General features: G+C 51.3%; 3 protein-coding genes across 4 annotated transcripts in view; 1 reads left to right on the forward strand and 2 right to left on the reverse strand.

The window, feature by feature from the left end:
• Positions 1–13,665, forward strand: part of ADGRA2 (adhesion G protein-coupled receptor A2) — a 34,836-nt gene extending 21,171 nt beyond the window's left edge. The window contains exons 3-19 of the mRNA XM_019662977.1: positions 956–1,027; positions 1,335–1,406; positions 1,609–1,680; positions 1,959–2,122; positions 2,562–2,775; positions 3,310–3,474; positions 4,089–4,287; positions 4,766–4,915; positions 5,066–5,227; positions 6,544–6,768; positions 6,939–7,155; positions 7,815–8,023; positions 8,728–8,855; positions 9,172–9,295; positions 9,761–9,906; positions 10,427–10,516; positions 10,737–13,665. Of these exons, the coding sequence (XP_019518522.1) occupies positions 956–1,027; positions 1,335–1,406; positions 1,609–1,680; positions 1,959–2,122; positions 2,562–2,775; positions 3,310–3,474; positions 4,089–4,287; positions 4,766–4,915; positions 5,066–5,227; positions 6,544–6,768; positions 6,939–7,155; positions 7,815–8,023; positions 8,728–8,855; positions 9,172–9,295; positions 9,761–9,906; positions 10,427–10,516; positions 10,737–12,009 (3,682 nt within the window). The 3' untranslated portion in view covers positions 12,010–13,665. The remainder of the gene's footprint in view (positions 1–955; positions 1,028–1,334; positions 1,407–1,608; positions 1,681–1,958; positions 2,123–2,561; positions 2,776–3,309; positions 3,475–4,088; positions 4,288–4,765; positions 4,916–5,065; positions 5,228–6,543; positions 6,769–6,938; positions 7,156–7,814; positions 8,024–8,727; positions 8,856–9,171; positions 9,296–9,760; positions 9,907–10,426; positions 10,517–10,736) is intronic.
• On the reverse strand, positions 13,374–17,725 carry BRF2 (BRF2 general transcription factor IIIB subunit). The gene is made up of 4 exons (XM_019662978.1): positions 17,452–17,725; positions 16,675–16,734; positions 15,693–16,014; positions 13,374–14,881 (listed from the first exon to the last, which is right to left on the reverse strand). Exons 1-4 carry the CDS (start codon positions 17,603–17,605, stop codon positions 14,155–14,157), a joined length of 1,263 nt encoding a protein of 420 aa, XP_019518523.1. The 5' UTR covers positions 17,606–17,725; the 3' UTR covers positions 13,374–14,154.
• A 6,769-nt stretch (positions 17,726–24,494) lies between these two features.
• RAB11FIP1 (RAB11 family interacting protein 1) overlaps positions 24,495–27,704 on the reverse strand; it is a 29,537-nt gene continuing 26,327 nt past the window's right edge. For both annotated transcript variants that reach the window (XM_019662981.1, XM_019662982.1), the window contains one exon: positions 24,495–27,662. In XM_019662981.1, coding sequence (XP_019518526.1) covers positions 27,444–27,662 — 219 coding nt within the window. In that variant the 3' untranslated portion in view covers positions 24,495–27,443. The remainder of the gene's footprint in view (positions 27,663–27,704) is intronic.

Genomic DNA, 27,704 nt, shown 5'->3' on the forward strand with positions numbered 1-27,704 from the left:
GAGCGAAAACAGGCCCCCTGGTGGGACAGCACCTCCCATCCCGGACACCCATTTCCTCTCCCCCCAGCAGGGAGCCAGCTCAGTTAACCCCCTCCTGCCCATAACCCAGAGGTGTTCCTGAGGCTTTGGCAGGCAGAGCCAAGAGCTACCGCCTCAGTCTGGGCTGGGGGTGTGGTGGCAGGGGGCTCTACCACTTCCTGTCCTGTCTGTGACCTGCTGGAGCTCAGTCCTGCGTTGGTACTTCCCTTGCCACCTTCTCTCAGCACTATGGGCCCCTAAGAAACCCTGGGAGGAAGCAGGCAGAGGACTGTGAACGAGCCTTCACCCTGAGGAGTCAGGCCAGGTGATTTACAGCTCTGCCCTGAAGTTGAGACCCAGGTCAGCATCCGTGCGATTACCAACCTGCTGCATGGCCTATTTCCTCACTTGTCAAATGGAGAGATCCGTAGGATAGCTATAAAAATACCTCCCGATAGCCAGGCTCAATAAGATTTCACCTTTGTAGAGCAATTTACAGAAGACTGTAACACCCATTTTGAAATGATTCTCATAACAGCCCTGTGAGATACTCAAGGCAGCTCAGAGGTAGAGCAACAATGGGGCACCCAAGCCTCCTGACTCCTAGTCCAGGGCTCCTCCACTCAGTTTCCCCACGTCCCGCTTCCTCATAGAGGCCCTGAGATCCTTAGGCCCTTCCATCGCATCTCATGGCACCTACATCCTCCCTGACTTCTTTCTGACCTTCTACCCCACATGTCAGGCAGGGAGGCTGGAGTCCCGGCTGAGGGGCGGGGGTCCTTCGTCCAACCTCCCAGCCAGTGCTGAGAAGAGCTGGGATTTAGAAGGCAATCAAGCCCCAATACTTCTGTTGATAGTGAGGCTACCCAGCCCCAGGGGAGTGGTGTGGCCCCCAGAGCGGGAGAGGTGTGAGGGCCTCCCCACTTGCCTCCCACAGGGACCTGAGGAATAATGTCATCAGCACGGTGCAGCCCGGTGCCTTCCTGGGCCTGGGGGAGCTGAAGCGCTTGTGAGTGGCATGTCCTGCCCCCCCCAAACCTCCCAGCCCTCCCCTTATCCCTGGAGAAGGTCCCTTGGATCCCATGAGCATCCACCCCTCCTGTTCACCCCCGCTGTCCCTTCTTCTCACCCACCTGCCCCACCAGCTGCCCCACCCCCACAGCATATTGATTGGGGGCAGGTATTTCAAGCACCAACCCCATCTCCTTTTTCACCCCACTCCCCACACGAGCCCCAGCCACACTTGCGTGTCCCTCACAAACTGAGCTGTGTGCTACCATGTGGCCAACTTGCTGAGGTTGTTTGTGTCTCTCTAGAGATCTCTCCAACAACCGGATTGGCTGTCTTACCTCTGAGACCTTCCAAGGCCTCCCCAGGCTTCTTCGACTGTGAGTGAGGGCAGAGGGAAGAGGGAGAGGGAGAGGGAGAGGGGAAAGGGAGGGGAGAGGGAGGCCCACCCCTGAAGGAGGGTTTGAAGGAGGAAGGCAGCCCCAAACCCTTATAGATCCCTGCATGCTCTTCACTCACCCCTCCCTCCTCTGCTGCCTGGAAACCCCAAGATCCTGTCTGACTCCTCCCTGCCCCCTGCAGAAACATATCTGGAAACATCTTCTCCAGTCTGCAACCTGGAGTCTTTGATGGGCTGCCAGCCCTTCAGCTTGTGTGAGTATCTTTCCCCAGCCTGAGAACACAGACCCCCGCTTTGTTCCTCTGCCCAGGAGGGAGACACATAGGCATCGTCACCACGGTGGCCAGCCTTATGAGTAGGCAGGACAGACAATGGCTGAAACTCTGCCATATTTGCCTTCCCGTGATGCTAGGCTTGTGCACACATACCCAAGTGTGCCTCTTTAGCCTCAGTCCCTTCCTGGGGATCCATCCCCATTCCATGGGCCCACATTCCTCTGCTCCACTCCGAGGCCCCTCTACCCACTCTGCAGGGACTTCGGCACCGAGTTCCTGACTTGTGACTGCCGCCTACGCTGGCTGTTGTCCTGGGCCCGGAATCACTCTGTGCAGCTGTCCGAGCGCACACTCTGTGCCTACCCCAGTGCCCTACATGCCCAGGCCCTGAGCAGCCTCCAGGAGACCCAGCTGCGCTGCGGTGAGCAAATCCTCACTCTGCTCACCTGCCAGGGACCCTGCCTGCCCCTCAGGCCCCAGACTCCCTCCTGAAGGGCCCCACTGGCTCGAGGCTCCCTCTGCCTTAGGTGTTTCTGGGTAGTGGACATGTTCTCAGGGGCATCCTCTCCTTTAGATCCCACTGGGGGTCATCCTCCATCAGCTTTTCTAAACTTCCACTGGGGCTGCTGCTTGATGCTTTCATCTGGTCTCACCTTTTGGGGTGACAAGTGTGCTGTGGAAAGCAGCACTTTTACTCAATTGTCCACAACCCTCCTCTCCTCTCCTGGGCTTGTTTCTGGAGACTTTCTCCTGCCCCCTTTCCCAGAGGGGCCTGGCCCTGCCCCTAGTGGACTCTCCCACACTCGTGCGGGCACACACGCTGCACACTCAGGCCCCACTGCTCGTGTCTCGTCCCACAGAGGGGGCCCTGGAGCTGCACACGCACCACCTCATCCCATCCCTACGCCAAGTGGTGTTCCAAGGTGACCGACTGCCCTTCCAGTGCTCCGCCAGCTACCTGGGCAACGATACCCGAATCCGCTGGTACCATAACCGGGCCCCTGTGGAGGGCGACGAGCAGGCAGGCATCCTCCTTGCCGAAAGCCTCATCCACGACTGCACCTTCATCACCAGGTACAGGCCCTGCTGCCCCTTCTCAGCCAGGGCAGAGGCTGGGGGTAAGCACAACGCCATCACCCGCCACCCAGAGTTGCTGTGCCCAGACACGTTCCTGGGAGTGCGTGGGCCTGTATGTGTGTTTATGGAAATCCAGGACTGTCACAAATGATCTAGATAGGGATAGAAATTAAATGCCTGACAGAAAAAAAAATGATTGTATCTGACATTTCTTTAGAGCTTTTACAATATATTTTTTATATATTATCAGACTTAATCTCTCCAATAGACTTGCAAGAGAGGTGTTATTATCTCCATGATACAGATGGGGAAATGGAAGTTCAGAAAAACAATATCGTAAAGCCAGTCAGAATGAAAGGAATATGTACTTATATCCCCCACTCAAAGAAGAATGAACCTGAAGTTCGTGACCTATATACCCTAGAGCAGGGCAGGGCCCCTGTGGGTGGCTGGGCCAGGGGCGCTTAGGGAGGGCGCTGTGGCCCCAAGAGTGCCTCACCACAAGCCAGCCCTCCGCTCGCCCGCCTGCAGTGAGCTGACCCTGTCTCACATCGGCGTGGGCGCCTCCGGCGAATGGGAGTGCTCCGTATCCACGGTCCAGGGCAATGCCAGCAAGAAGGTGGAGATTGTGGTGCTGGAGACCTCCGCCTCCTACTGCCCTGCCGAGCGCGTCGCCAACAACCGTGGGGACTTCAGGTTCGGTGTGCTCTGCTGCCCCGAGACCCAACCACCATCCCTGAGCCAACCTCCCAGGCACTCCCAACTCTTGCCTTTGAGACCACAGGTGACCAGGGTCTCCCCATCCACTCGAAGATGGAGAAAACACTTCCTTTTGTCATTTAGCTCCAAGTCCCGCGGTAGTATTTAGAGACCTTATCTTTTTTGTATAAAATCACCATCTGAGATATGCTACATAGAACAAAAAGGGTTTTATTTGCTTCCTTATGTTAGTAGTTTACAAAGCTCTCCTACATGACTATCACATTTAATATCCCAGTAGCTCTCTCAGTTAAGAAGGACAGGTATTATTCTCCCTATTATACACCTGAGAATACTGAGGCCCAGAAAGGATAAGTGATGTCAATTCAGGACTCAGAGTCCAGCCCCCATAGCACCATGATAGCACTAATAGAACAAACGCAGTTAGAAAGAAGGTGAAGCTTGGGAACTCCCTGAAGGCTGGCCCAAAACCTCTCCCCTGGATCTTCCTGCCAGGTCTCAAGGGGTCTTGGCATCACAGTCCTCAGGTCAGGGGAGGGGCCCGTGCCCTGAGGAGCCTGGGTCATGACAACTCCTGCCTCTGCCCCCAGGTGGCCTCGAACTCTGGCTGGCATCACAGCCTACCAGTCCTGCCTGCAGTACCCTTTCACCTCGGTGCCCCTGAGCGGGGGCGCCCCAGGCACCCGGGCCTCCCGCAGGTGTGACCGAGCTGGCCGCTGGGAGCCGGGGGACTACTCCCACTGTCTGTACACCAACGACATCACCAGGGTGCTTTACACCTTCGTGCTGGTGAGGCCAGGGCAGTAGATGGGCAGGGGCACCCCATCAGCTCTGGTTCAGGGGGGTGGGGAGGGGAGAAACCTCACGGCCGCTCCTCCACTCCTTGGATGTGTGCAGTGAGGGGCTCCTGTTCTCCTCCAGCTTTTCTTCTTCCAGGGGATTCAGCCCCCAAGGCCACACTAAGGAAGTGTAGGCAAGCATCTTCACCCCCCAACATAGCAAGGGCAGTCTTATGCGGGGAGGGGGGGTGATGAACCAGACAGCGTGAGGTTGTCCCATTGTCCCTGAGCCAGTGGCACTAGAAGGAGGAGGCCTTGAGTTGTGATGAGCTCACTCTTTACATGGGCCTCCTGTCTTGATTAGACCCAGCCAGTGGGCTAGACCCCTCTCCCCAGATACCCCAGCACAGAGGAGGGGGTCTCCTAGGGGCAGTTCTGAGGGAGGAGCAAGACTGGATGACCCCCTTTCTTCCCCCCAACACTTCCAGATGCCCATCAATGCCTCCAATGCACTGACCCTGGCCCACCAGCTGCGAGTGTACACGGCCGAGGCTGCCAGCTTCTCAGACATGATGGATGTAGTCTATGTGGCTCAGATGATCCAGAAATTTTTGGGTTATGTTGACCAGATCAAAGAGGTGAGATTCAACAGGGCTTCTGGGGCCCCTGGAAACCCCACCCCCACCCCGTTTGCTCAAGCCTGGGTCCCAAATCCCTGGGACCCAACCCCTGGGTCCCAAACCCCGCTCCTACCTCAGTGACCCCCCCCCCGTCCCTCCTCCCGCCAGCTTGTAGAGGTGATGGTGGACATGGCCAGCAACCTGATGCTGGTGGATGAGCACCTGCTATGGCTGGCCCAGCGCGAGGACAAGGCCTGCAGCGGCATCGTAGGCGCCCTGGAGCGCATTGGGGGGGCTGCCTTGAGCCCCCATGCCCAGCACATCTCTGTGGTAATGTGGGGCAGCTGGAAGGGAACTGGGAGGGGAACTTGGCACTGGGAGGGACCTTAGCGTCATCCAGGAGGGAAGTGCTTCTCTCTCAGGCAGCAAGTCCTCTAAGTGTGCACCTGCCATGCGCCCAGCTAACAAGAACACCAAACTTGTCTAGGTTCCCAGTCGTGTGGAATCAAATCCTGAGTTGTCAGGGGCAGTGCAAAGAGAGGGAGGCCAGTGACACTGGAGAACTTACGAGGTCAGACAATTAAGTTCGTGAACTCATCCTATTTAGAAAAAGTGCTACATACTTCATTGCTGAATATCACTATGGTTCACCTTCCAAGTACTCCCCTTGGGAAGATTTGCACCAATGCCAGCGCCTAGTCCACCCTTCAAAGCAATTTTGGCACTCTTTTTCTGGAACGGCCATCAGAACTGTTGTCATATTACCCTTGATGTCCTGAATGTCATGAAAATGTCTTCCTTTGAATATTTCCTTTATCTTCGGGTAAAGAAAGAAGTCATTGGGGGCCAGATCAGGTGAGTATGGAAGGTGTTCCAATACAGCTATTTGTTTACTGCCTGAAAACTCCCTCACAGACAGTGCCACGTTAACTGCCCTGTGATGCAAGAGCCTTGAATTGTTGGCGAAAAGTTCAGGTCGTCTAACTTTTTCACGCAGCCTTTTCAGCACTTCCAAATAGTAAACTTGGTTAACTGTTTGTCCAGTTGGTACAAATTCATAATGAGTAATCCCCTCTGATATAAAAAAAGGTTAGCAACATTGTTGCAACAAGTTCACGAACTTAATTGTCTGACCTGGTATACATGAAGTTATGGTGGGGAACCAAGTTGTAGGGGGACAGCACTGTGATGGAGTGTGGAGTAATGGAGACTTCTGTTCCCTGAGAAGAGGGGGATACTTCCATAGGTGGGTTGTGAACCAGTTAACAACCATGGCACAGCACCTTCTATATGCAAGATACTGTGCTGCTGTCTCCGGGAGATAAAGGAGGTTGGACATGGACCGTGATCTGCGGCTTAGTTGGGGCAGCAAAAGTATGTGCTAAGAGGGGAATAAGATACAGGTGGGGCTTGAATGAGTGGGAAGAAGGGCCTTAGGAGGAAGGAGAAGGCGCAGTGGCCAAGGGGTGGGGAGATTCCATGGCATACCTAAGACTGGCCAGGCCTTGAAAAGAGTGAGGAGTAAAGGCTAGAGGGACATGGCCTGAGCAGATCTGCAGAGAGAGGGTGTGCAGTCTCAGGCAGGAGAAGGCCAAGACAGGGCCAACATATCTCAAAGGGTGGGGTGACAAGTTCCCTGTCCCTAGAACTCGAGGAACGTAGCATTGGAGGCCTACCTCATCAAGCCGCACAGCTATGTGGGCCTCACCTGCACCGCCTTCCAGAGGAGGGAGGCAGGCATGCTGGGCGCCAGGCCCCTGGGCCTTGGCCAGAACTCCTCGCCCGAGCCGGAGCCACTGGCTGATCAGCAGCTCCGCTTCCGCTGTACCACCGGGAGGCCCAACATTTCTCTGTCATCTTTCCACATCAAGGTGGGCACTGGGGCAGGGAGGTGCTGAGATGTAGGTACCTGGTAGGGGTGGATGATGTGACAGTAGGCAGGACCCAGAAAAGGGGAGAGGGGTGGTGGGGGGAGGGGCTAGAAGACATTTGAGTCCTAGTGGATCCGGGTGTTTCTGAGGAACTGCTGTGTCCCCCCCAGAACAGCGTGGCCCTGGCCTCCATTCAGCTGCCGCCCAGTCTGTTCTCATCCCTTCCGGCTGCCCTGGCTTCCCCAGTCCCCCCAGACTGCACCCTGCAACTACTCGTCTTCCGAAATGGCCGCCTCTTCCGCAGCCATGGAAACACCTCCCGCCCTGGAGCTTCAGGACCTGGCAAGAGGCGCGGCGTGGCCACCCCTGTCATCTTTGCAGGAACCAGTAAGGGACTGAATTCCCTACAAGGCCTGGGATTCTTCCCAAGTATCTGCCCTGCGCCTCTGTATTCTGCCCTTCCCTTGCCCACAGCGCCCCCTAACGCCTTGGTGGAGGTGGCAGAGGATGGTGGCCCCTCACCTTTTCCAAGGAGGATGGGGGAACAGAGACGCCTGTAAAAAAGGGACTGGTAGAAAAATGGCTCAGGAAGACACTAGGTTTTATATCCCGGATTTGTACAATTTCAAAAGGGCTGTAAGCACAAACCCTTGATCTACGTGGGCCTCCCTCCATCCCACCTTCCTAACCTGGGCTACCCTACTGAATCCTTCCCCTGGGTTTTCACTCCCTCAGCATTACCTTCTACCTTCTTGTCCCTGACTCCAGCCCTAGAGTCCTCTCTTGGGGCCCCTCACCACCACTCTTTTGGCATGTGGAGTGGGCCACCTCCCAATGATTTTATTTTGATTCATTGTGGCGTCTCCCCAGTTAGACTGAAGACCTGGAGGCCAGAACCACATTTGGCATCTAACTGTCTCGACCAAGCCCAGCCCACACCTGGCCCAGGGAGATTCCATGCCTGCTCAGCTGCTGCTGCTTAATTCCACCAGGCCGGCCTCCCTCCGCCTGGTTTGCGCCCATGTGGACTTCCCTTTCCCCTGTAGGTGGCTGTGGCGTGGGAAACCTGACGGAGCCAGTGGCCATTTCACTGCGTCACTGGGCTGAGGGGGCTGAACCTGTGGCGGCTTGGTGGAGCCAGGAGGGGCCAGGGGGTGCCGGGGGCTGGAGCTCCGAAGGCTGCCAGCTCCGCTCCAGCCAGCCCAACGTCAGTTCCCTGCATTGCCAGTACTTGGGCAATGTGGCCGTGCTCATGGTGAGTGTAGGAGGGCTGCGGGGTGGGAGGACCAGGGAACAGGGGATGTGTGCAAGGTAGGGTCGAGGTTTTCTGATCACCTGGGCCTCCATGAAATACAGAAAGGACAGCAGCCTTGTCAGGCCTCATAACTGTCAGGATGCATCGGGAAATGTCCCTCTGGTCTCCCCCACACCTTTCTTCTTGAGGAGACAAGGAGATCCTGCCTCCACTCTCACATTGAAAGAGAGGGATCTGGCACTGCCCAGCCTGGTCTTCACATCCTGCCCGCTCTGAGACCAAGATTGTTAAAGTGCAAACAAATCTGGGAACATTTTTCTGGTTGCCACCCTCACTCACCCTCGTCCAGTTCCCACTCCCTCACCGCATTTTACACCCCACTTTCTCAGATCCTGAGAAAGACATGCAGCTGTATTATAGACAGAAATTTCCCCGTTCCTTCCTCATCTCCGATTTTCAGGCTGGGAACCTGAAAAGTCCCCAGAACGGCAGGCAGTAGATTATTAACGCTACTTAGACCAGCTTTCTAAGGGTGGATGTCGTGGTGCTTACATCTTTGCCGACCCGGATGGACTAAACTGAAGACCAAAGCTGACCCGGCTTGGGAAGCGGAAAAACTGGCCTGAGGGACTGGCTAGGACTCCATGGGGCAACCTCTCCTCCTGACTTCCTAGTACTCACTTTCTCTTTCCCACTCTTTCCAGGAGCTGAGTGCCTTCCCCAGGGAGGTGGGGGGCTCAGGGGCAGGGCTGCATCCAGTCGTGTACCCCTGCACGGCCCTGCTCCTGCTCTGCCTCTTCTCCACTATCATCACGTACATCCTCAACCACAGGTGGGAGCTCCCACAGGAAGGGAAGGTGTGGTGGGAAGGCCAGGGGTCTCACTATGTACTGGCAAGTGTTCCTTCCCCAGGTGGGTCCATGTGACTTTCCCAGGCTCTTGCCTAGCATTTTCTTTGAAGGTTCTGGGGTTGGAAAACACGTTTGGGGGTTTAAGGCCTGCCTGCCCTGGGGCCTCTATCACATTCACACACATGCATGCCCACAGATATCTGCCAACTCCTCTTTGGCCCTCCCAATGGCCTTGAGAGCCTATGGGCCTGACCTTGGGCTAGGTGGCCCATTAATTAAAGACTGTTTCTGGGGCAGCTCCATCCATGTGTCCCGGAAGGGCTGGCACATGCTGCTGAACCTGTGCTTCCACATGGCCATGACCTCCGCCGTGTTTGCAGGAGGCATCACACTCACCAACTACCAGATGGTCTGCCAGGCGGTAAGCAGGAGGGACTGGGGTTGGGGTGGGGCTCCAAGATTAGTGACGACAGCCTAGGCATGTAGGGAGGTACAAGGGAAGAAAACGGAGGCCCACACTAATCGGCCCCAGCTCCATTGTTCTCTCTGTGTTGTCTTACTTGTGAGGGGAGGGGGATATGAGAGCAGAAGGGGTAAGAAGCAAAGAAACTAAGAGGTGGGACTTCAAAGTGGAGAGTGGGACCTGCAATGGAAGGGAGGTCAGGGATGAACCGGATAGCAATAACAGGGTCACGGAGAGTCACCGGAGTGGGAGAAAACCCTGGGGTGGAAGTAGAGGGTAACGGCAGGGACAGAACCTCAGGGATAATCTTGGTGGAGTTGGGGGCTGGAACATGGTAGGAGGAGGAGCACACTGCGGGCTGAGGGTCTGGGATGGCCCCACTAGTAGCAGCCGTCCCCCAGCCTCAGTGCCTTGATCCCGCAGGTGGGCATCACTCTGCACTACTCTTCATTGTCCACACTGCTCTGGATGGGTGTGAAGGCCCGCGTTCTCCACAAGGAGCTCACTTGGAGGGTGCCCCCTCCACAGGAAGGGGACTCTGCCCCACCTGCTCCCCGTCCCATGCTCCGGTACATGCTTCCAACTGTCAGCTTTGCAGTGGGGAAGGGCTCAGAAGGGGGGCATAGGACATCAAAATCTGTTCTCCCAGTGTGGATGCAGGGTGGGTACAAGATCCTGGGAGACCACTCTCCAAAGAGAGAAGAGGCAAGGCCCTAGGTGGCACCAGGTTGCCCACGGCCATGTAGCAGGTGCATCCTTGGGGCTTTTCAGGCATGACAAGACCAGGGAAGGAAGTGACTCCAACAATGCCAGGGAAGGGCACTAAGCAGGGATCCTGGGAACCTGAGTGGCACCCCTGACTTCTGCACTGTTTGGGATGAGAGAGCAATTCTGGCCTCTATCCCTTAGAACAGTCTCGGCCAAGTCCCCTAGGGATCAACCAAACCCACCGTGTGTGGGTTCTTACATCCCTGGCAAAAAAATCTGACAGAAAGAGGATGGGACTGAGAGCAAGTCAAGGGCTCTGAGCACCGGGTTGCTCCTCCTTGTTCCCCATCTCTCTGATCCCCAAACCCCATTCCTCTCCAGGTTCTATCTGATTGCCGGAGGGATCCCACTCATTATCTGTGGCATCACAGCAGCCGTCAACATCCACAACTACCGGGACCACAGCCCCTAGTGAGCATGATTCCTGCCTGCCCCAAACCTACCCATCCCAGCACTAGATGCCTTCTACTCTACTGGCAGGGGTACCTGCCTGGCCCACCCATGCCCACACATGTTGACTAAGCCAGTCTCTGTCAACTCACTGTATCCTCTGTGTCCCTAAGCACCCAGCCTATGGGCCCTGCCTCAGACATGCTCCCCTTCCTCACCCACTGCCTGTGTCTCCCCTCAGCTGCTGGCTGGTGTGGCGTCCAAGCCTAGGAGCCTTCTACATCCCGGTGGCTTTGATTCTGCTGATCACCTGGATCTATTTCCTGTGTGCAGGGCTGCGCTTGCGGGGCTCTCTGGCACAGAGCTCAAAGGGGGGCACCAGCAGGGTCTCCCTGGACCCAGGGGAGGAACTGAGGGCTTCCACCAGGCTCAGGAGCAGTGGCCCCCTCCTGAGTGACTCAGGTTCCCTTCTGGCTACCGGGAGCGCTGGGGTGGTAACACCGGGGCCCCCGGAGGATGGCGATGGCCTCTATTCTCCGGGAGTCCAGCTGGGGGCGCTGGTGACCACACATTTCCTGTACCTAGCCATGTGGGCTTGTGGGGCTCTGGCAGTGTCCCAGCGATGGCTGCCCAGGGTGGTGTGCAGCTGTCTCTACGGGGTGGCGGCCTCCGCCCTGGGCCTCTTCGTCTTCACCCACCACTGTGCCAGACGCAGGGACGTTAGGGCCTCCTGGCGCACCTGCTGCCCCCCTGCCTCGGCCTCGCGCGCCTCACCCCGGGCTGTGCCCGCCGCCCCAGAGGACGGTTCCCCAGTGTTCGGAGAGGGGCCCCCCTCCCTCAAGTCCTCCCCGAGCGGCAGCAGCGGCCACGCGCCACCCCCGGGCCCCTGCAAGCTCACCAACCTGCAGCTGGCCCAGAGTCAGGTGTGTGAGGCGGGGGTGGCGACCCGCGGCGAAGGGGAGCCAGAGCCTGTGGGCTCCCGGGGAAGCCTCGCCCCCCGCCACCCTAATAACCTGCCCCACGGGCGCCGTGTGCACAAGAGTCGGGCCAAGGGGCATCGCGCGGGGGAGGCGGGGGGCAAGAACCGGCTCAAGGCGCTGCGCGGGGGCTCTGTGGCCGGGGCACCGGAGCTGCTGTCCAGCGAGAGCGGCAGTCTGCACAACAGCCCGTCCGATAGCTACCCCGGCAGCAGCCGCAACAGCCCAGGCGCCCGCCTCCAGCTCGAGGGTGAACACACGCTCACGCCATCGGAGGGCAGCGACACGAGCGCCGCGCCGTTCCCCGAGGCGGGCCGGCCAGGCCAGCGCCGCAGCGCCAGTCGTGACAACCTCAAGGGTGGCGGCGGCGGCGCGCTGGAGAAGGAAAGCAAGCGCCGCTCATACCCGCTCAACACAGCCAGTCTGAATGGCGCCCCCAAAGGTGGCAAGTACGACGACATCACCATGACCGGCGCCGAAGCGGCCGGAGGCGGCTGCATGAAGACAGGCCTCTGGAAGAGCGAGACCACGGTCTAGGGTGGGGGCGGGCGACACTTTAGGACAGGCTGGCCACACTGGCTCGTTACCCCGGCTTCTGGGGGTGGAGGGGACCTCAAAGACGTCCATTGGTACGTCAACAGGTTTGAGGTGGAGGTGCCGAGGGCTGCACCTGGGCTCACCAGCTTTAGTCCTGGAGGCTGGGGAAAAGGCTAGGCAGAGGCCTGCCACTACTAAGAGTCGTCTCTCTGGGGCAGCGATAGACAATCCCAGGGCCACAGGCATTATACATTTCCGTCCCAGCCCAGGCTAGTTATCAGTGCCGTCCAGGGTAGTGGGGAAGGTCCTGTCAGTCTGTGGAGTGGTGACTAGCAGGGCACAGCACAGCCCAGGCAAGCTCCTCCTAAGATGCTCCCTGCATCTTGTCCACACTGCCTCACTGGCGGTCATCAGCCTTATCAGGAAAACAGATGGGAGCTTGAGAACAATGTTCTCTCACTGCCCTCTGAAGTCAGCCACCTGTGCCTAGATCCTAGGGCCTCTCCCCCACTCAGTTTTTGGCTAACTAGGAGACAGCCTCGCAGATGACCAGGACTAACAGGGTGCTGCTTTTCAGATAAACTATGCAAGAGGACGTGGGGCAGTGCGAAAGGCAGCTTTGGAGACCCAACTAGTGCTGTGGAAGGTGCACAGTTAGGGAGGGACACAATTCCCACAGGAAGGGTACACACACCCTTCAGCTGGGCTCCGAAGCCACACTTGAGGACTAAGCCAAGGTCCTACACCTAAGAAGCTGCCTCTGCCAGAAGCCCGGGGATAATCTGAGGAAAGCAGAGAGTAGTGCTTCGGTTTGGGGCTGAAGTTAGTCATGCCTTAAATCTAGTCCTATAAACAATGCCCTGAAGCGGGGCTCCACCGCAGGGATGTGGGTGGTGTTGGAAAAGCACTTACCGTTTCATTACAACACCCCTGTCCCCAGACGCAGCCTTCCAACAAGGAACTGAGGAAGAGTACTTCCCTGCCTCCATGAGGCTGTCCGGAAGAACCATTCCAATCATTTGATCTTTAACTCCATATTAGGGAGAAACCTCCAAAATATCAAACCAGCTTCCTGCCTCACAGAAGCCCAAGCCAAGTCCTCCAAGGAGGTGGGCAGGGTCCCTGCAGCTCCCCTGGGGCCTGCGCCTCCACTACCTTTAAACACCAGCACTCATATTTTCCCCCAACCTAACATGCAACCACCAGCCTTTTAAGACAAGACTCAGTGAAAGCGGAGGGAACCTCGGGCCTTGTGAACAGCGTCATGCAAATAAAGCCTGGTCCAGGTCTCCCAGTCTCCGTGTCACCCCAGCCTCATCACCAAGGTGAAAAAAGACATAGAAAAGAAAGGAAACCCAGACGCCTTGGGATGGATCCTGTTATTTATGCTTTGCTGCACGGACAATATTAGACAGGAAAGAAGAAAAAGCTTTGTATTATTCTACATATGCTGGCTGCTGTTTACATACCCTGCCAATGCCTTAGCACTGGAGAGCTTTTTGCAATACGCTGGGGAAAGGGGAGGGAGGGGATGAAAAGTGCCAAAGAAAACATGTTTTTTAAAAGCTCGGGTTTTATACAATAGAATGTTTTCTAGCAGATGCCTCTTGTTTTAATATATTAAAATTTTGCAAAGCCCTTTGAGCTATAACTTTAGTCCACCCATGGTCCTTTTGTTATGAGGTAGAAGATCTCATGACAACACACGCATGAACTCACAAACGCCTATGAAAGGATACAGGGCAGAGTTGCACAGTTCCTGTCTGAGGGCTGATACCATTGGAAATGCCAGCTGCTCCACACCAGCAAAGAGGCCCCATCAGCCCAGCAGCACCGTATCCAATTCAAACCAGGAGCAGGAGAGAGCCTGACCCTCTCCCAGGAAAGCCATCCCACAGAATGTGAACATATGCAACCTGCTCTCCCCACCAAGGGAGGGGACTCTGTCTGACCCAGGCAGCCCTGCATTCCTTCTGATTTCTACTCCAGGACTTGGGCTCCAATTAACTGCAGAGTCCCTTAGTTCCTTTAAACAGGGAAGACAATACCTAAGGACTTGCATACACTTCTTTCTCTGGATATGACAGGCCTATTATCAAACTGCTGTCAGAACGGGGTGAAGTGCCCCCCAACCCCCAATGTGCATCAGGGAGGGTTAGGACCACTGGCGGCAGCCTGTGTAGCAGCTTGGGCTCTCTGAAAGTCCCTAACTTCCTGAGGGGTACGCAAATACTGCTCTATTTCACTATCAGAAATGTTCTCATCTCCGGTGACTGTGGAGACAGGGGGCGTAGAACAGACCCGCTTTGGGGGCTTCAACATGCAGGGTGGGAGGAGGAGGGCAGGACTAGCCGGTCGCTTCCCTGCAGACACATCTAAGGAACCACTCCCCACTTCCTCTGGTCCCTGTCCTTGCCCCTGTCCCTGTTCCTGCAACTCCTTCTGGGCCTCCAGCTCTGCCGTTCCTTCTCGAAAGGCCTTGCGGAGCAGCGTGTGGCGGTGCTGGAGGAGGTCGCCGATGTGCTTCACCACAGACCGTTTGTCAAGTTTCAGCACCTGCAACCAGGCCAGCTGCTCGGCCATTTTCAGCAGCACAGCCAGCAGTTCCTGTAGGCGGGAGGAAGCAGGGTAGGGCAGGTCCACATTTGCCAATTTACAAAATCGGGCCAGGGAACATGTCAGACGATCGGCAGGATGCAGTGACTGCCAAGCCAGGAAAGTTGCAGCAGTGATGACAGGCAAGGGATGCCGTCCAGTCACCAGCCATGTCTTATCTGCCAGCTCCACCAACTGCAATGTTCGTGACAGCATCTTCTCTTTGTCTTCCACGTATTTGGCTGGCACAGATGGGGTGGCTTGGAACAGTTTGAAGCTGAAATAACCAAAATGAGGGTCTGGTCTCAATGCCTGTGGAGGATGCTCTTCCAAAGTGAGGAAAAGCAGTCTGCTCAAGCTGTTCTAGCCTCTTGGGACCACTTAGGCTTGCTAGGCAGCAAGTTTCATATCGGTACTGAGAGAAGACAAGTTGAGTCTTCTGCTTGTGAGATGAAGGGCAGGAGAATGCAGAAAGGAGCTAACATTTGTTGAGCACCCCGACAGCCATTATTCTGAGCGCTTTACAAACATTCTTGAATCTACTCTATACCCTGTTATGTGCATTTATAGTTGAAAAACTTGTCCATAGTCCTCCAGCTACAGAGTTGAAACCAAGTTTCAAACCCAGGACTATTTGACACTGATAGCCTTTGCTTTCTACTATATTTGTCAGAAAACAGAACAAAACTTCTTAAAAAAAAAAAAAAGAATTAGCTTCTAACTGCAACTCTGTCATCTATATTTTTTCAGCTCCATTCGCAGATGACCCCACAGAGGCAGGGCTGTTGTACACAGCCACACAGGCCACACACAAAATGAGTGGTATAACTCAGAGCCCTGTGCCAAAACTAATATCTACTTTCCTATATCATTAGGTTGCTGTGAGGGCAAAGGAATTTGAAAATTATAGCATTCTAGAAAGATAAAATGAGATTTAACCTTATTAGTACTAAGCACACAAGAGGAAGAACAGATTCCCCCTCCTCCCCCAACCTTTTAGATGGGCTTTGGTCAACGAGAGGCAGCCAAAGGTAAAAGGATTCAGGTCTAAGGACCCGTCCCATCCCATTGTCTCCCACTAGACCTACCTGCTACAGTAGGTCTTCACCAGGTCTGTCAAGCACAGCGATGGCACATCCAGCCCTAGGAGCTTCACTATCTGCATGTAGGTGCCAGAAAACATATCCAAATCTGCATACAACAGGGCGCAGATGGTTCCCATGGTTAGGGGCCAGTTATGCTGCCGGCAGGTGACTAAGACACAGCACCCAACCAACACCTCCTTCTTTTGCAGTCTGGCAGCTCGGATGCCAGGATGCTGGTATGCCTGTTGATAGTAGACAACTGCTGTGTCCTCAAATGTTGATGGCAACTGCAAAACTCGACAGAGGTCCCTCACTCGGCGGAGCCCTGGGAAAACCCATACCAAGAATTAGAGGAGTCAAAGGAGCTACTATGCAGCTCCTAGCAATTTATGCTAAACTTGCCTCCAATACACAAATAATGTACAGTACCTTTCTACAATGACAGGAGTGACACTTGATGAAGTCGTTCTAAGGGCACAAAGAAATTTGTGGCAAGAAGTCACATTTCAGCCCACCTTTTTTTTGGAGGCTGGTTTGATTCAGGGCCAAGCCAAAGTTTGATCTCGACTCCTTGAGTCTATCTCAAGCATATCCCCAAGCAGACCCAAAGCTTATACTAAATCGGTACCTCTCCTAGAACCATCTCTACCCTTTATTTCTTTTTTCTTTCTTTTTCTTTTTTTTAAATTGGGGAACAGTGTGTTTTTCCAGGACCCATCAGCTCCAAGTCCAGTAGTTGTTTCAATCTAGTTGTGGAGGACGCAGCTCAGCAGCTCATGTGGGGATCGAACCAGCAAACTTGGTATTGTGAGCACTGCGCTCTAGCCAACTGGGCTAACTGGCCGTTCCTTATCCTTTATTTCTAATTACCATTCTCTTAGACTCTACCTAACATAGTAATGCTGACATCAGGAAAAGCAAGCAGATGGGCTGGACCATCAGAACTTTCTTTAAAGCCACTGTGAAATAAAAAGTGGATTCTCACCTCGTTGCTCACTGCGACTAACTTGTTCATTTTCCCCTGTGCTTCGGGAATATGTTACTTCTGTAAGAAAATGGACAACAAATCGCTTGTTTAGCCTTTAGCACCAGACCCCTGCCATCCCACCACACAAAGCCAGAGAGAATTAAAATCATTAGGCATCCGCTCCCTGTCTCACAGAAGCTGCCCATCTATGCCCAATAAAGGTCCACCTGGTTTTCTATGTCCACAAGCAGTATCAAATATGCAGAGAGTGAGGAGGATTAGGACTGCACTAAAGCCCCTCTAAGTATTCCAAACTTTCAGAAATTTTAGTACAAATTTGTAACCTCCTGTACACCCAATCCAGGCAATTTTCCTGGATGCAGATATCGAGGGCTGCACTGGTCAGGGACTTGGAAAGCAAAGAAAGAAAGATGGTTTGCCACTTAGTGCTAAAAACTACTCTGGGGTAATAGTATGTGCTATATTTGTAAACAATTGATCCACAGTCTTTCCACCATTACCAAATTAGGTACGTTGGGTGGAACTCTGTTTCATTTGTTCAACGTTTTTTTACTTACTATACATGCCATATGTTTTACTACCGTACATGCGAGGAAAACACAGATGAATGGCAGTCCCTGACCTCCTGCAGCTCACTCGTTCACGTTAGGTCGTTTTCTCCCGTATTTAAGTGTGTACGTGACGAGGAGTGGATGGGAGATAAGAGGAATCTGATATCGGTACTTCTACCACCCCAGGCTGTAGCCACACCCCTGGAAAGACTGGCACAGATACCTCGGAGGTTGCCCTCGTCGTTGAAGGTGGTAGTAAGGACGCCCTCGGTGACCACGCAGCCGCAGTCGGAGCACACCAGCTGGCTCTGCGAATAGTGCGAATCTTCCACTAGCTCAGTGGAGCCACAGTCGGGGCAGCGGCCTCCGCTCGGCATCTCACAAACTGCCTGGCGCCGCAGTAAAATTTCTAATACCCACCACTATCTGAGAGTTCTAAAGGGGAGCCTTCTAAAGGTTGCACCTTTCGCTTCCGGCTAGCGTGACCGCGGTACAGGTAGTTCCCTCCGCAAGGCGACTACACGAAACTTCCGGTCCGTTCCTCTGAGGACTCCGCTAGAAATGTTAGCTAGGAGAGAAGGTTCCTAGACTGGACTGCGTCTTCGGGTTTCCAGGTGTCTGTAGTTAATTTGAGGTGGGCCAGACCTAGGTGTTGAATTTGGGTGAACTTTCTACCTACACAGACAGAAATTGTTGCCTTTCCCAAACAACTCTCCTTTCTAAAGTGCTAGGGCAATCACAGATTCTCCATTTCTCTTTGGTAACTAATGTTGATTTTGGCATAAAAGAAAGTTTGGCCTAAAAGGGAGAGTCGTGTAATGAGAGAGCAGGAAATTGTGTTTTACTTTCCAGAGCAGCTTTCCCACACAAGCTGTTTCCTCTCTTTGCAGTCTGTTTTTCTCAACTGTAGAATGAGGGCGTATAATTAAAATCCAGAGTGGCAAACTCAAATGCATTCAGAGGCTAGATAAGAAATGTCTAAGGGAGGGCCGGCCGAGTGGCGCGATGGTTAAGAACTGGCTTGGGACACCAGAGGGCCCCGGTTCGGATCCCACATATGAGGCCCAGTGACACTGCCCTCTACAGCTAAGATGCTGGGCAACAGCTCAACCTGGAGCTGGGCAACAGCTCAACCTGGAGCTGGGCAGCCGTGAGTCGCTGGCGACGGCGGAGGCTGCAGCCCCTGTGGCAGTGGGTTGCCATGGGCTGCCGTGTGCAGCCAGCAGCCAGCGTGAGCGGCCAGCAGCCGCAGTGAGCAGCTGTCCAGAAGCCGGTGACTGATCTGCCTCGACCGGGAAGAGCGCAATGATGGTGCCAACTTGCGCCAGTGAAGCAACGTCCTCCACAACTAGACTGAAGAACAAAAACGACGGCGACTTGTCTGTTCCCCTTCCCCCAATTCCCCAGCACTGTTCCCATCCCCCCAATTCCCCAATAAAAATCTTAAAAAAAAAAAGAAATGTCTAAGGGAGTTGGAGTGAAAGAATATGGAGTGGTGAGGACTTTGGCAAACTGGAGGGTTCAAGCAGATTCAGATGTCCTTAAAAGCTAGAACTTTAAGATGTTTCAAGATTCTGGCTCCAAAGTTCCTAGCTTGATATAGTACAGATTAAAGAATCTTGAGCAAAATTCATGCTATTACTGAAACTAAGCTTACAAATAGTGGACCAAAAGGGGCCACATACCAAACCTGACAAGCTCAGGGGAAGCCTGCATGGTAGGTCTTACAAACACAGAGACCAAAGTAACCACGTAGGATGGTCTGAACATAAAAATCCCTAACTAAAAGTGAGTCATGGCAGGTAGTCAAATCCTGGGCCTATAGCTTCCTTGACAAAGGTCAATCTCTACCTTAAGTAAACCTGTCTATTGTCTTTTTTGCATGTAAGATAACATACCCTTAGGAAGTCAGAATAATCCCCCTTTTATGGACCCCTCAGTGTACAACTGCTCTACCAGAGCACAAGACCACAGAACACCTCATTGTTATCTTGTTTCCTGAATGCCATCTCTCTGTGCTGTAAATATTATTAGCTATCCTGTATTCGCTAATGTAAAAGAGTACGTGTCTCTCCATTTTATTTTTTATCCAATCTCAGAGATTTCCCCATGTTGCTTTCTCCTGCCCCATTAATCTATGACCAATGAATTTCATGTAACCCTCCTTACGTCTCCTCCTTTGATTCTAATGTGTCAAATAAGCTGCAAAACTACCATTCTTTGGAGCATTTTCTCAATCCATTGAGATTTTGCTTCTCAGCAATTGTCATCAGTTTGGCTCAAATAAACTCATTAAAATTCTCTACAGGTTTGGACATTTCTCATTGACAAAATTAACAATTATGTATGTGATGTTTGAGTATAAATTAAAAGTCACCAAAAAGTGTATTTTCTTATAAATAAGTCCTAATTGCACTCTAAGAATACAGATTTTAATGCCTGAGAGTTTTAGAATCAGTTGTGTCTGAAAAATAAGAAAACTGAGTTAAATGACAAGGATGGCCAGAGGCCTGTCCTCTAATGACTCCAAGAAAGCAGATGGGAGTCATCATGGCAAGTGCTGAAATTGAGTGGAGGAGAATTTCTGTTTCTCAGGCTGATGATGGAGAATTCCAGGCAGGCCTCTGGCATTAGCAGATTTTAGAAGCTACTGTGGGCTCAGTTTCAACCTTGAATTAGGAGTTGGGACGGAGAGTGAGATAAGCTCTTCACACAGAACAGAAAATGATTGGACAGCTCCTATGCACAATGAACTGAAAGTTAAAGGTATCTTGTCAGCTGCTTAACAAATAGGGATACTCCCTTGAGGAATAATATACAGGTTACAGCTGCCTTCTTTAAAAGAGCAATACATTATTATGCATCCTAGAGCTGGAAAAAATTTCAGAAGAAAAATGGTACTTATTAGTCTGGAGTTGAGGCTACACAATGACCATGTATCTAGTGGGTCCTCAAACAGAGCATTTGAACCTCAAAAAGAAAGGGATCTGATCAGACAGAGCTATAGGTTCTTTTGAAAGAGCTATAATAAGTGGTCAGGTACAAAGGACTCCCTCTATGCCTCATGAAACTGTGAGTTTCCTGGACCACAGTGCGGAACAATGACATATCCGATAAACAATGCATTTTGTTTATAACCCAAGCATCATCAGCCTTGGGCATTCCAAATCCCCTCTCCTCTAGACTTCCCCAATAGTGTCAGGTATGTGATGAGGGTTTATTTCTGGTTGTCCAGCAGATAAATATTGAGATACACTTGCATGCTCGTGTGTACACACACACCTCAGAATTTCTGAGTTTTAGACAGTATAGCCGACATCCTTACTGAGGAGGGAAACATGTTCCTGAAAACAACATAATTGGCATTGGGAGTAGTTCTCCATGTCATCATACAAGAACAGCATCAGACTCCTCTCATCCCTAATGCTGTGCATATCTTGAACCTAACTGCATTTTTTTAAAAGATTTTATTGGGGAATTGGGGAAGGGGAACACTGTTGGGGAATTGGGGAAGGGAAACAGACAAGTTGTTGTTCTTCAATCTTCGTTGTGGAGGGCGCCAGTTGCCATCTGGCTTCCTGTTGGCAGCTCGTGTAAGCTCAAGGTGCCAAGTTCAGTCTTAGTTGCCAGTGGGCGTAGCCACCATCCCATGCAGGAGTTGAACCAGCAGCCTTGTTGTTAAGAGCACATGCTCTATCCACTGAGCCATCCAAGCAGTAGCTCAGCTCAAGGTGCCGAGTTCAGTCTTAGTTTGAACAGGCAATCTCGTTGTTACATCAGCTGAGCCATCCTGACACCTGTTGGCAGCTCAGCGACAGCTCAGCGACAGCTCAGCGACAGCTCAGCGACAGCTCAGCTTGGGCACAGCATCACTGGCCCATACGGGAATTGAACCGGCGGTCCTGTTGCTCAGAGCTCGTGCTCTTAAGCCAACTCTTAACCAACTGAGCCACTCGGCCGGCCCCTGCATTTTTTTAAAGTGAGGTTTTATTACAGGCATGTAATAAAATGTAATACAGGCATGTAATAACCCATGACAGAAGCCTTAAAATTCTCCTTTCCCCAAACACGACTCAAAGTAGAAGAGCGGTTTTATGATCCTCCAACCGGCAACTGTAAGAAGTGACGAGGTGATTCTCTTTTCCGGTCACAAGTGTGTAATAGAATAAGAGTTTTGCCCTCATACACGAACAGGCTGGGAGGTGGGCAGGACCCAAGCCAGAAGATGGCGCACTTTACTAAGACATGTGAGTGTGTGTGTGTGTGTGGGGGGGAGTGTGTTGATGCGTTCTCCCCTTTCTCAAGAAGAAATCGATTTATTTAGGAAATCTATTTGCCTTCCTCTGAGAAATCAGGACAGATACATCATCCTCGGTGCCCTTCCCACTGCTATAAACTCTTCTAAGAGTTACCATCATTCAATGATAATGATTATCTGTTTAACATATGCCTTCAAACCCCTCTCCCCCACCCCCCAACCCCACTCCCCTTCTGTGAAATTGGAACCATGTTTCTTGTGTCTGTATCACCAGTGTTCACATGGTACCTGGCACGCAAGCTTTTAGAATGCTGAGCACCCAGAATGGGCTGAGCGCCCAGAAAGCTACTGGGGAGGGAAGGCTGTTGGAAAGAGGCCCCCAGCCGTGGTCCACATGGGAAATACCGACCTTAAGGCCAGAGCTCTTTCTAGAGGAGACCAAAGGGGAAGGCACTGATGCTTGGGACCTGAAGGAAGCTCTCTGCCAGTCTTCCCTCAGTTAGATGTGTGTGTTCTGGTTGTTTGCCTGACTTTCCTTTTGATTGCAAGTCTCTGTGGAAATGATCTGGCTTTCTCATCCCTGTGTCCTGGGAGCACCTCCTATTCTGAGGGCTGGTACTCACTAAAGAGCTGTTCAACTCCTGTGAATACCTGTTGTAGGTGGGTCTCTCAGAAGCAACACAGACTGAATTTTTCAGAGGCAGGAACATTCTTATCTAGCGCAAGTAAACAGAGGGAGTTGGGCTGCTCTCAGGTCCTTAACCCAGCCTCACCCCCTGGGCCCCTCCCAGGTCAGTTGACTGAAACTCAGTGTAAACCAGCTTCACACTGAGCCCTGAGGACACACTCTCTTCTTCACACCAACCCTGGCAGTTGGCTCTCTAGCCTTTTTGACAGGATTTCCCTCCCACCACCTCAGCTCTGCAGTGGACACTCATTCTTCTCCAACACTCACGGGTGACACAGCCACAGTACAGGGCATGGCCAGGATTTACTAAATCCTGGTGCCAATAACTTCCCTCACTCATATTCACTTTCCCCTTTTGCGTTATTTATTCTGTGACCCCAACACACTTTCCCTTTCCTGGACTGAGGATTAATGTGTATAATTTCTTGAACTCCTAAGAGCAAAGCCATCTGATAATTTTAAGGAGGTGGTCATAGACCTTCGTTTGCTGCATAGACTGAGAGCATGAATAACAGTTACTTTACGTGGAACCTCCCTCCTCAGGGAGGCTGTGGCTTGTCTGGCCTCATCTTGAGCGAGGATTGAGTTATATGCCTCCCTTTTCCCTGCCTGCTCCAACCCTCCAGGATTCCAAGTGAATCAGAACACTCTCCTTGGCACCCAGTGATCCTAGACTAGGGGTTGGCAAATTTTTTCTGTAAAGGGCCAGATAGCAAATACTTAGGTTTGGTGGACGATAAGGTCTCTGTTGCAACTACAATAAGATAGTCTGCTGTTGTAACATGGATAGCCATAGAAAATGACATAAATGAATGAGCATGATTGTACTGTGATAAAACTTTGTGGACACTGAAATTTGAATTCAATGTGTCATTTAGATTTTTTTTAATCATTAAAAAATGTAAAAATCTCCAGTATCAATGTTGTGTTCTTGAGTCAGACAGGCGAGGAGTTCAAATTCTTTTTTAACTACTCACTTTGTGACCCTAGGCAAACTGAAGTTCTGAAACCTGAGGCTCATCTGCATAATGGAAATCTTATCTACCTTTGATGGGAATTAGAAATAGACAGGTCAGTGCTTAGTGAACAGTGGGGACTCAATAAACGGCCTTCCTTTTGCAGTCAAGGTTCAGTCTGAAGTGAGCACCTGATACACAAAGACAGAAGCAGCTTTCTCTCTACTCTGTGAGAGCTATCAGTGTCACCAAGGTGGCTATTTCCAGGGCTCAGGATACAGGTTTCTGTGTAAAATAGTCAAACATCGAAAGGCTAAGTGAGGACATTCTCCCTCAGGAGATTTTGTGGCTTTGGGATACTCTGGCCCCACAGAGCTCAAGTAAGCCAGTTTTGAATGTGAAGGGGAAGACTGCAGAGCACCAAAGATGTTACCTAATGAGAAGCCTCAGGCTCGGGACCATTTGCTTAGAGACTGGGTTAAAGGGCTAAGGGAGCCTGTTCTGCTTGCTGATGTTTTGGCCAAGGTCAAAGGGTAGTAACTACACCCTGTGTCTCTTTTCCATCGTGTTGGGGAGCAGGGTGCTCCCCAGCAAGTCCTCATTCTGGTCCAGAGGTGGCTGAGATGATAACCTGAGCCAGAAGTAACCTAGATGATCTCTGTAGTCGCCACAGTTCTTCTGTGGTGTGGGGGAGGTTAGCTGGGGAGACTCTCCCTCTGAATCAGTCTTTGTTGCAGAAGACTATCTAAAGGCTTGCAGAAACGTTCCAAACAGTCTGTACTGTGTGTTCTCAACTTCATTTGAAAGTGTATCTATTTGTATGAAGGAAAAATGCTGGGGCAATAAATCAAAATAACACTGGTGTTACCTCTTGGTAATGAGGAACTTAGGATTTCTCTCTCTCTCTCTCTCTCTCTCTCTCTCTCTCTCTCTCTCTCTCTCTCTCTGTATAAACATGGATGGTATTACTTTGAGAAACCTACAGACCAAGTGGGTGGACATGGGAATGGGCGTGCTTAGTGAACAGTGGGAACTCAATAAACGGGCTTCCTTTTGCAGTCGAGGTTCAGCCTGAAGTGAGCACCTGATATGCAAGGGCAGAAGCAGCTTGCTCTCCACTCTGTAAGAGCCTACGGTCCCTGCAGGCTAAGATGAGGGGTGTCACAGAGAAGGGATTAAAGATGTCCCATCCTCTGGAGGAGAAAGGGCATTGGGACCCCTGGGCACCAGGCAAGGCAGCAGCAGCAGGAATCCAGGTGAGTGACTCTCAGACAGTGACAAACACTGGTCATCCCCCAAGAGAGGTTGTCTAAGGAGACAGAAGAAATTTTTATTGCACCCATACTAAAGTACAGACACAAATCTTTGAAAGGTAGTACCATTTTATTTAGTGTTGTAGGAACTTTTAGGTTACTTCCTTAAAAACAAAGTCAGAGAAATTCAAAATTCCCAAAGTAACAAAGCAGGAAATAATTCCATAATCCAAAAACACCGAGCGATCCTTCAGTTGGCGGGAGGAAGAGGTAATGTTAGTAGCTCACATGCTAGATACCAAGAAGCCAGAGTTGAGGTTGGTGTGCATACTAGGAGGTTAAATTCTCCACCTAAGGCAATTAATCTTTCGGCCTTGAGGGATAAGTAACTAGTAGTTCTAAAAAAGAAAAAAAGGGTCAATCGGGAGAAGGGACCCAGTGAGGAAAGATCCTGTGTAATTTAACATTAAGCTGCCTTTGGCTTTCAATACAGCACGTGGCTGAGTGGCATGGACCTTCCTCCACGCCCTTTTGAGCTCCCACTGTTAGTAAAGCTGTAACCACACACGTATACCCCATTCATGCATGCACGCACGCATGCACACACCTCTCCACTCAGGTCATCAGCTGTTCTGCGTGGCAAAGGGCAGACTTTCTCGCTCCTCCATTCTGCCACCCTCATGAAGTGAACACACAGGAATAAAAGGAGAGGGCAGGACACCTGTCAAAGTCCAAGGAATGAGATGATATGAAACAAACCAGGCACATAATCGATGTTTTGTTCAGGGAGCTGACCTCCAACTGAAGTTCACTTGCAAGGGGTTTGGTATTTAAATGTGATGCTTAAAGTACTGACTGCTCTTTCCGGAGGCAGCCAGGCAAGGCCAAGAAGAAAGCTGCTGCTGCTTTTCCAGAGCTCAGCCTCCTCCCAGGGCCCATCAGTGAGGTGAGCATTCACAGCAGCCAGAGGCACGTCCCAGCTCTCCTTGTGTAGATGGCCATATGCCCTCAGACATATACCAGTTCCAGGAGTCCAGCCCTCCAACTCACCGACCCCTGTTAATGGCTCAGAGCAGGCTAAAGCTTTTCCTAGATCAATTCTCCCCCAAAGTAGAGTCCTCAAGGACAGTTATTAACTAATGACCTTCAGGTTATCTACTTTGAGAAATACAGGAATGCGATAAATGGAATTCTTTTCTAGCAGTGGTAGAAGCCAGACACCCTTGAAGCAAATTGTCCTTCATTCTCCAGAGTTCCCAAGTGGCATTTCAGAGCACAGGAATTCACTCCTCCACCCACATGTCCCTCTCAAACACTGACCCAGGCACGGATATCCCCGAGGTCCTAGCAACAGATATCTCTGAACCAACCACCTCCCGTGAACAGTGCAGGTCTCCACACCAGCTCTTCAAAGGAGAAACCGTTCAGAGCACAGCTGCCCCCAGTGCACTTGGGTTATCACAGTCAAAATACATTTATATCAAGTAAAAAACATGTCGCAGAACAAATATGTACATTTTCAGAGTTCAAGTGAATATACAGTTCTCTTTGTAGGTATGTTAATAAATTTCATAGCACTACAAAAACACAAGTCTTCTGAGAAGTTTACAGTGGTCCCCAGTACTGGGGGATAGTATTAAATAAAATAGCTATAGATAATTAAAGGCTAATTAGGTAAATCAAGTTACAGTATCATCCTTCAGATTAAAGTGCTCAGATACAACTAAGGTTGTGATCCTGAAAAGGAATTCTGCCACCAACAATCTTGCCTCTTAACCTCAATATTACAAGAACATACATAGAAGAGATTCCCAAGTTAATAACTGCTCGGATTACCACCCCTTCCCACCCTTTGGCCTGTGATATTCCTCCCTCAGGAAAAAGATCAAGATCTGATGAGATTCTGTGACAACTGGCAGAAAAAAATGAGAAATATGGAAATGTTCTAATTCCAGTATTAGGTTACTAACAATGAAATTACCTGAAGAATCTGGTGCTATTAGTTAAGAAGGGGGCAAGTGTCCTACTTAAAAAAAATATGTGTATTAATCTAGTTTTAAAAATACAGCAATCCAAAAATAAGTATCATTTTCTTGCTCTTCACAATTTTATAACAACGGGAGAAAATGCCAGGAAGTGCTGACAAAGAAACCAGGGAGCCAAGCCAAGGCACAGGGGGAAAAAGGCCACAGAAATCCTACCGAAATCATTCCATACCTGGCGGAGCCATTTTAGTAGTGCTTGGGTCACCCAACCCCTTGTCAAAGCACTGACTGGGCCATTCTGGCCAGCAGGAACCCTGCTGTCATGAGAGAAGGGACTCTGACCACCTCCCCCTAACTGAGTGCAAAGTGACTCTCCCATTCCCCTGTTCTACTTCTCATATCTCCATCCAAAAGCCCTGTGGATCTGCACCGAGCACATTTTAAGGCTAGAGAGTAGTGGAAGCTGATGTTTAGAAAGGCAGCTTGTTCAAAACTTAAAAGGCACTCAGAGGTTTTTTCTTAGACTCCTCTGCTCAAAACAACAAGACCAAGTCTAAGAAGCTCAGGACGTTGACATGGTATCAAAATTTAGCATCTACAACCAAAAAGCCACGCCTGAGTTACTCAAAAGTCAAAAGCGTGTGTAACACCAGCACCGACTGCATGCTCCTTCTCATTTCAGCCCAAGATTAATGACTGGGAGATACGTATTTTAGAATCTCAATATCAAAGAAAGAAAACCCCAATGTTAAAATACATTAATACCCTGGAGCCATCTGAATCTCTGGGCCAGGATCAGATCTTATGACCGTGTCTTTGGTCAGGGCATAAAATATTTACAACATAGTTAAAGGCACAGTGGCATTTAAAAATAAAACCCTGGGAACGTACAGTAAAAATTTCATTGTAATAATTAACCAGGCTTCAATTGGTAGGATTGACTCCTGCCAGATTACATGCAAGGGAGATGGTGACTTGGAGCCTGTACGCTGGTTCTCAGGCATATCGAGTCCTTGGCCTCAGGAGGAGATGGAAACAAACTCACAAAAACATCTCAGGGTCGTAAGCTGGCCATTCACATCTTTCCTGCTTTTTTGCCGACCTGAGCCGGAACTCGGAGGATGTTGGGGGTTTCTTCCATGACCCTGACTAGCAGATTGTCTATGTAGTCTTCCAGCTCGCGAACCTGGAACTCCTTCTTGTTTATTGTTTCCTTCTGTTTGAGGACCAACTGGATCAGCTCATCGTGGGTTAGCTGTGCATAAGCAAAAGCAGGGTCCGAGGGGTTGTATTTCTTTAGAAAGGTAAAGAAGAGAGAAAAATGTGATAAAGTCAG

Source organism: Hipposideros armiger, unplaced genomic scaffold (genome assembly GCF_001890085.2).
Source record: "Hipposideros armiger isolate ML-2016 unplaced genomic scaffold, ASM189008v1 scaffold_384, whole genome shotgun sequence".
In the NCBI taxonomy this organism is placed as follows: Eukaryota; Metazoa; Chordata; class Mammalia; order Chiroptera; family Hipposideridae; genus Hipposideros; species Hipposideros armiger.

Excerpts from the sequence above, each read along its gene's own strand:
- BRF2 (XM_019662978.1), bottom strand. The coding sequence starts at position 17,605 with ATGCCGAGCGGAGGCCGCTGCCCCGACTGTGGCTCCACTGAGCTAGTG. Across the intron at positions 16,735-17,451 it reads CGACGAGGGCAACCTCCGAG|AAGTAACATATTCCCGAAGC; the intron begins GTATCTGTGCCA and ends ATTTTCTTACAG. Across the intron at positions 14,882-15,692 it reads GTGAAGACCTACTGTAGCAG|CTTCAAACTGTTCCAAGCCA; the intron begins GTAGGTCTAGTG and ends TGGTTATTTCAG.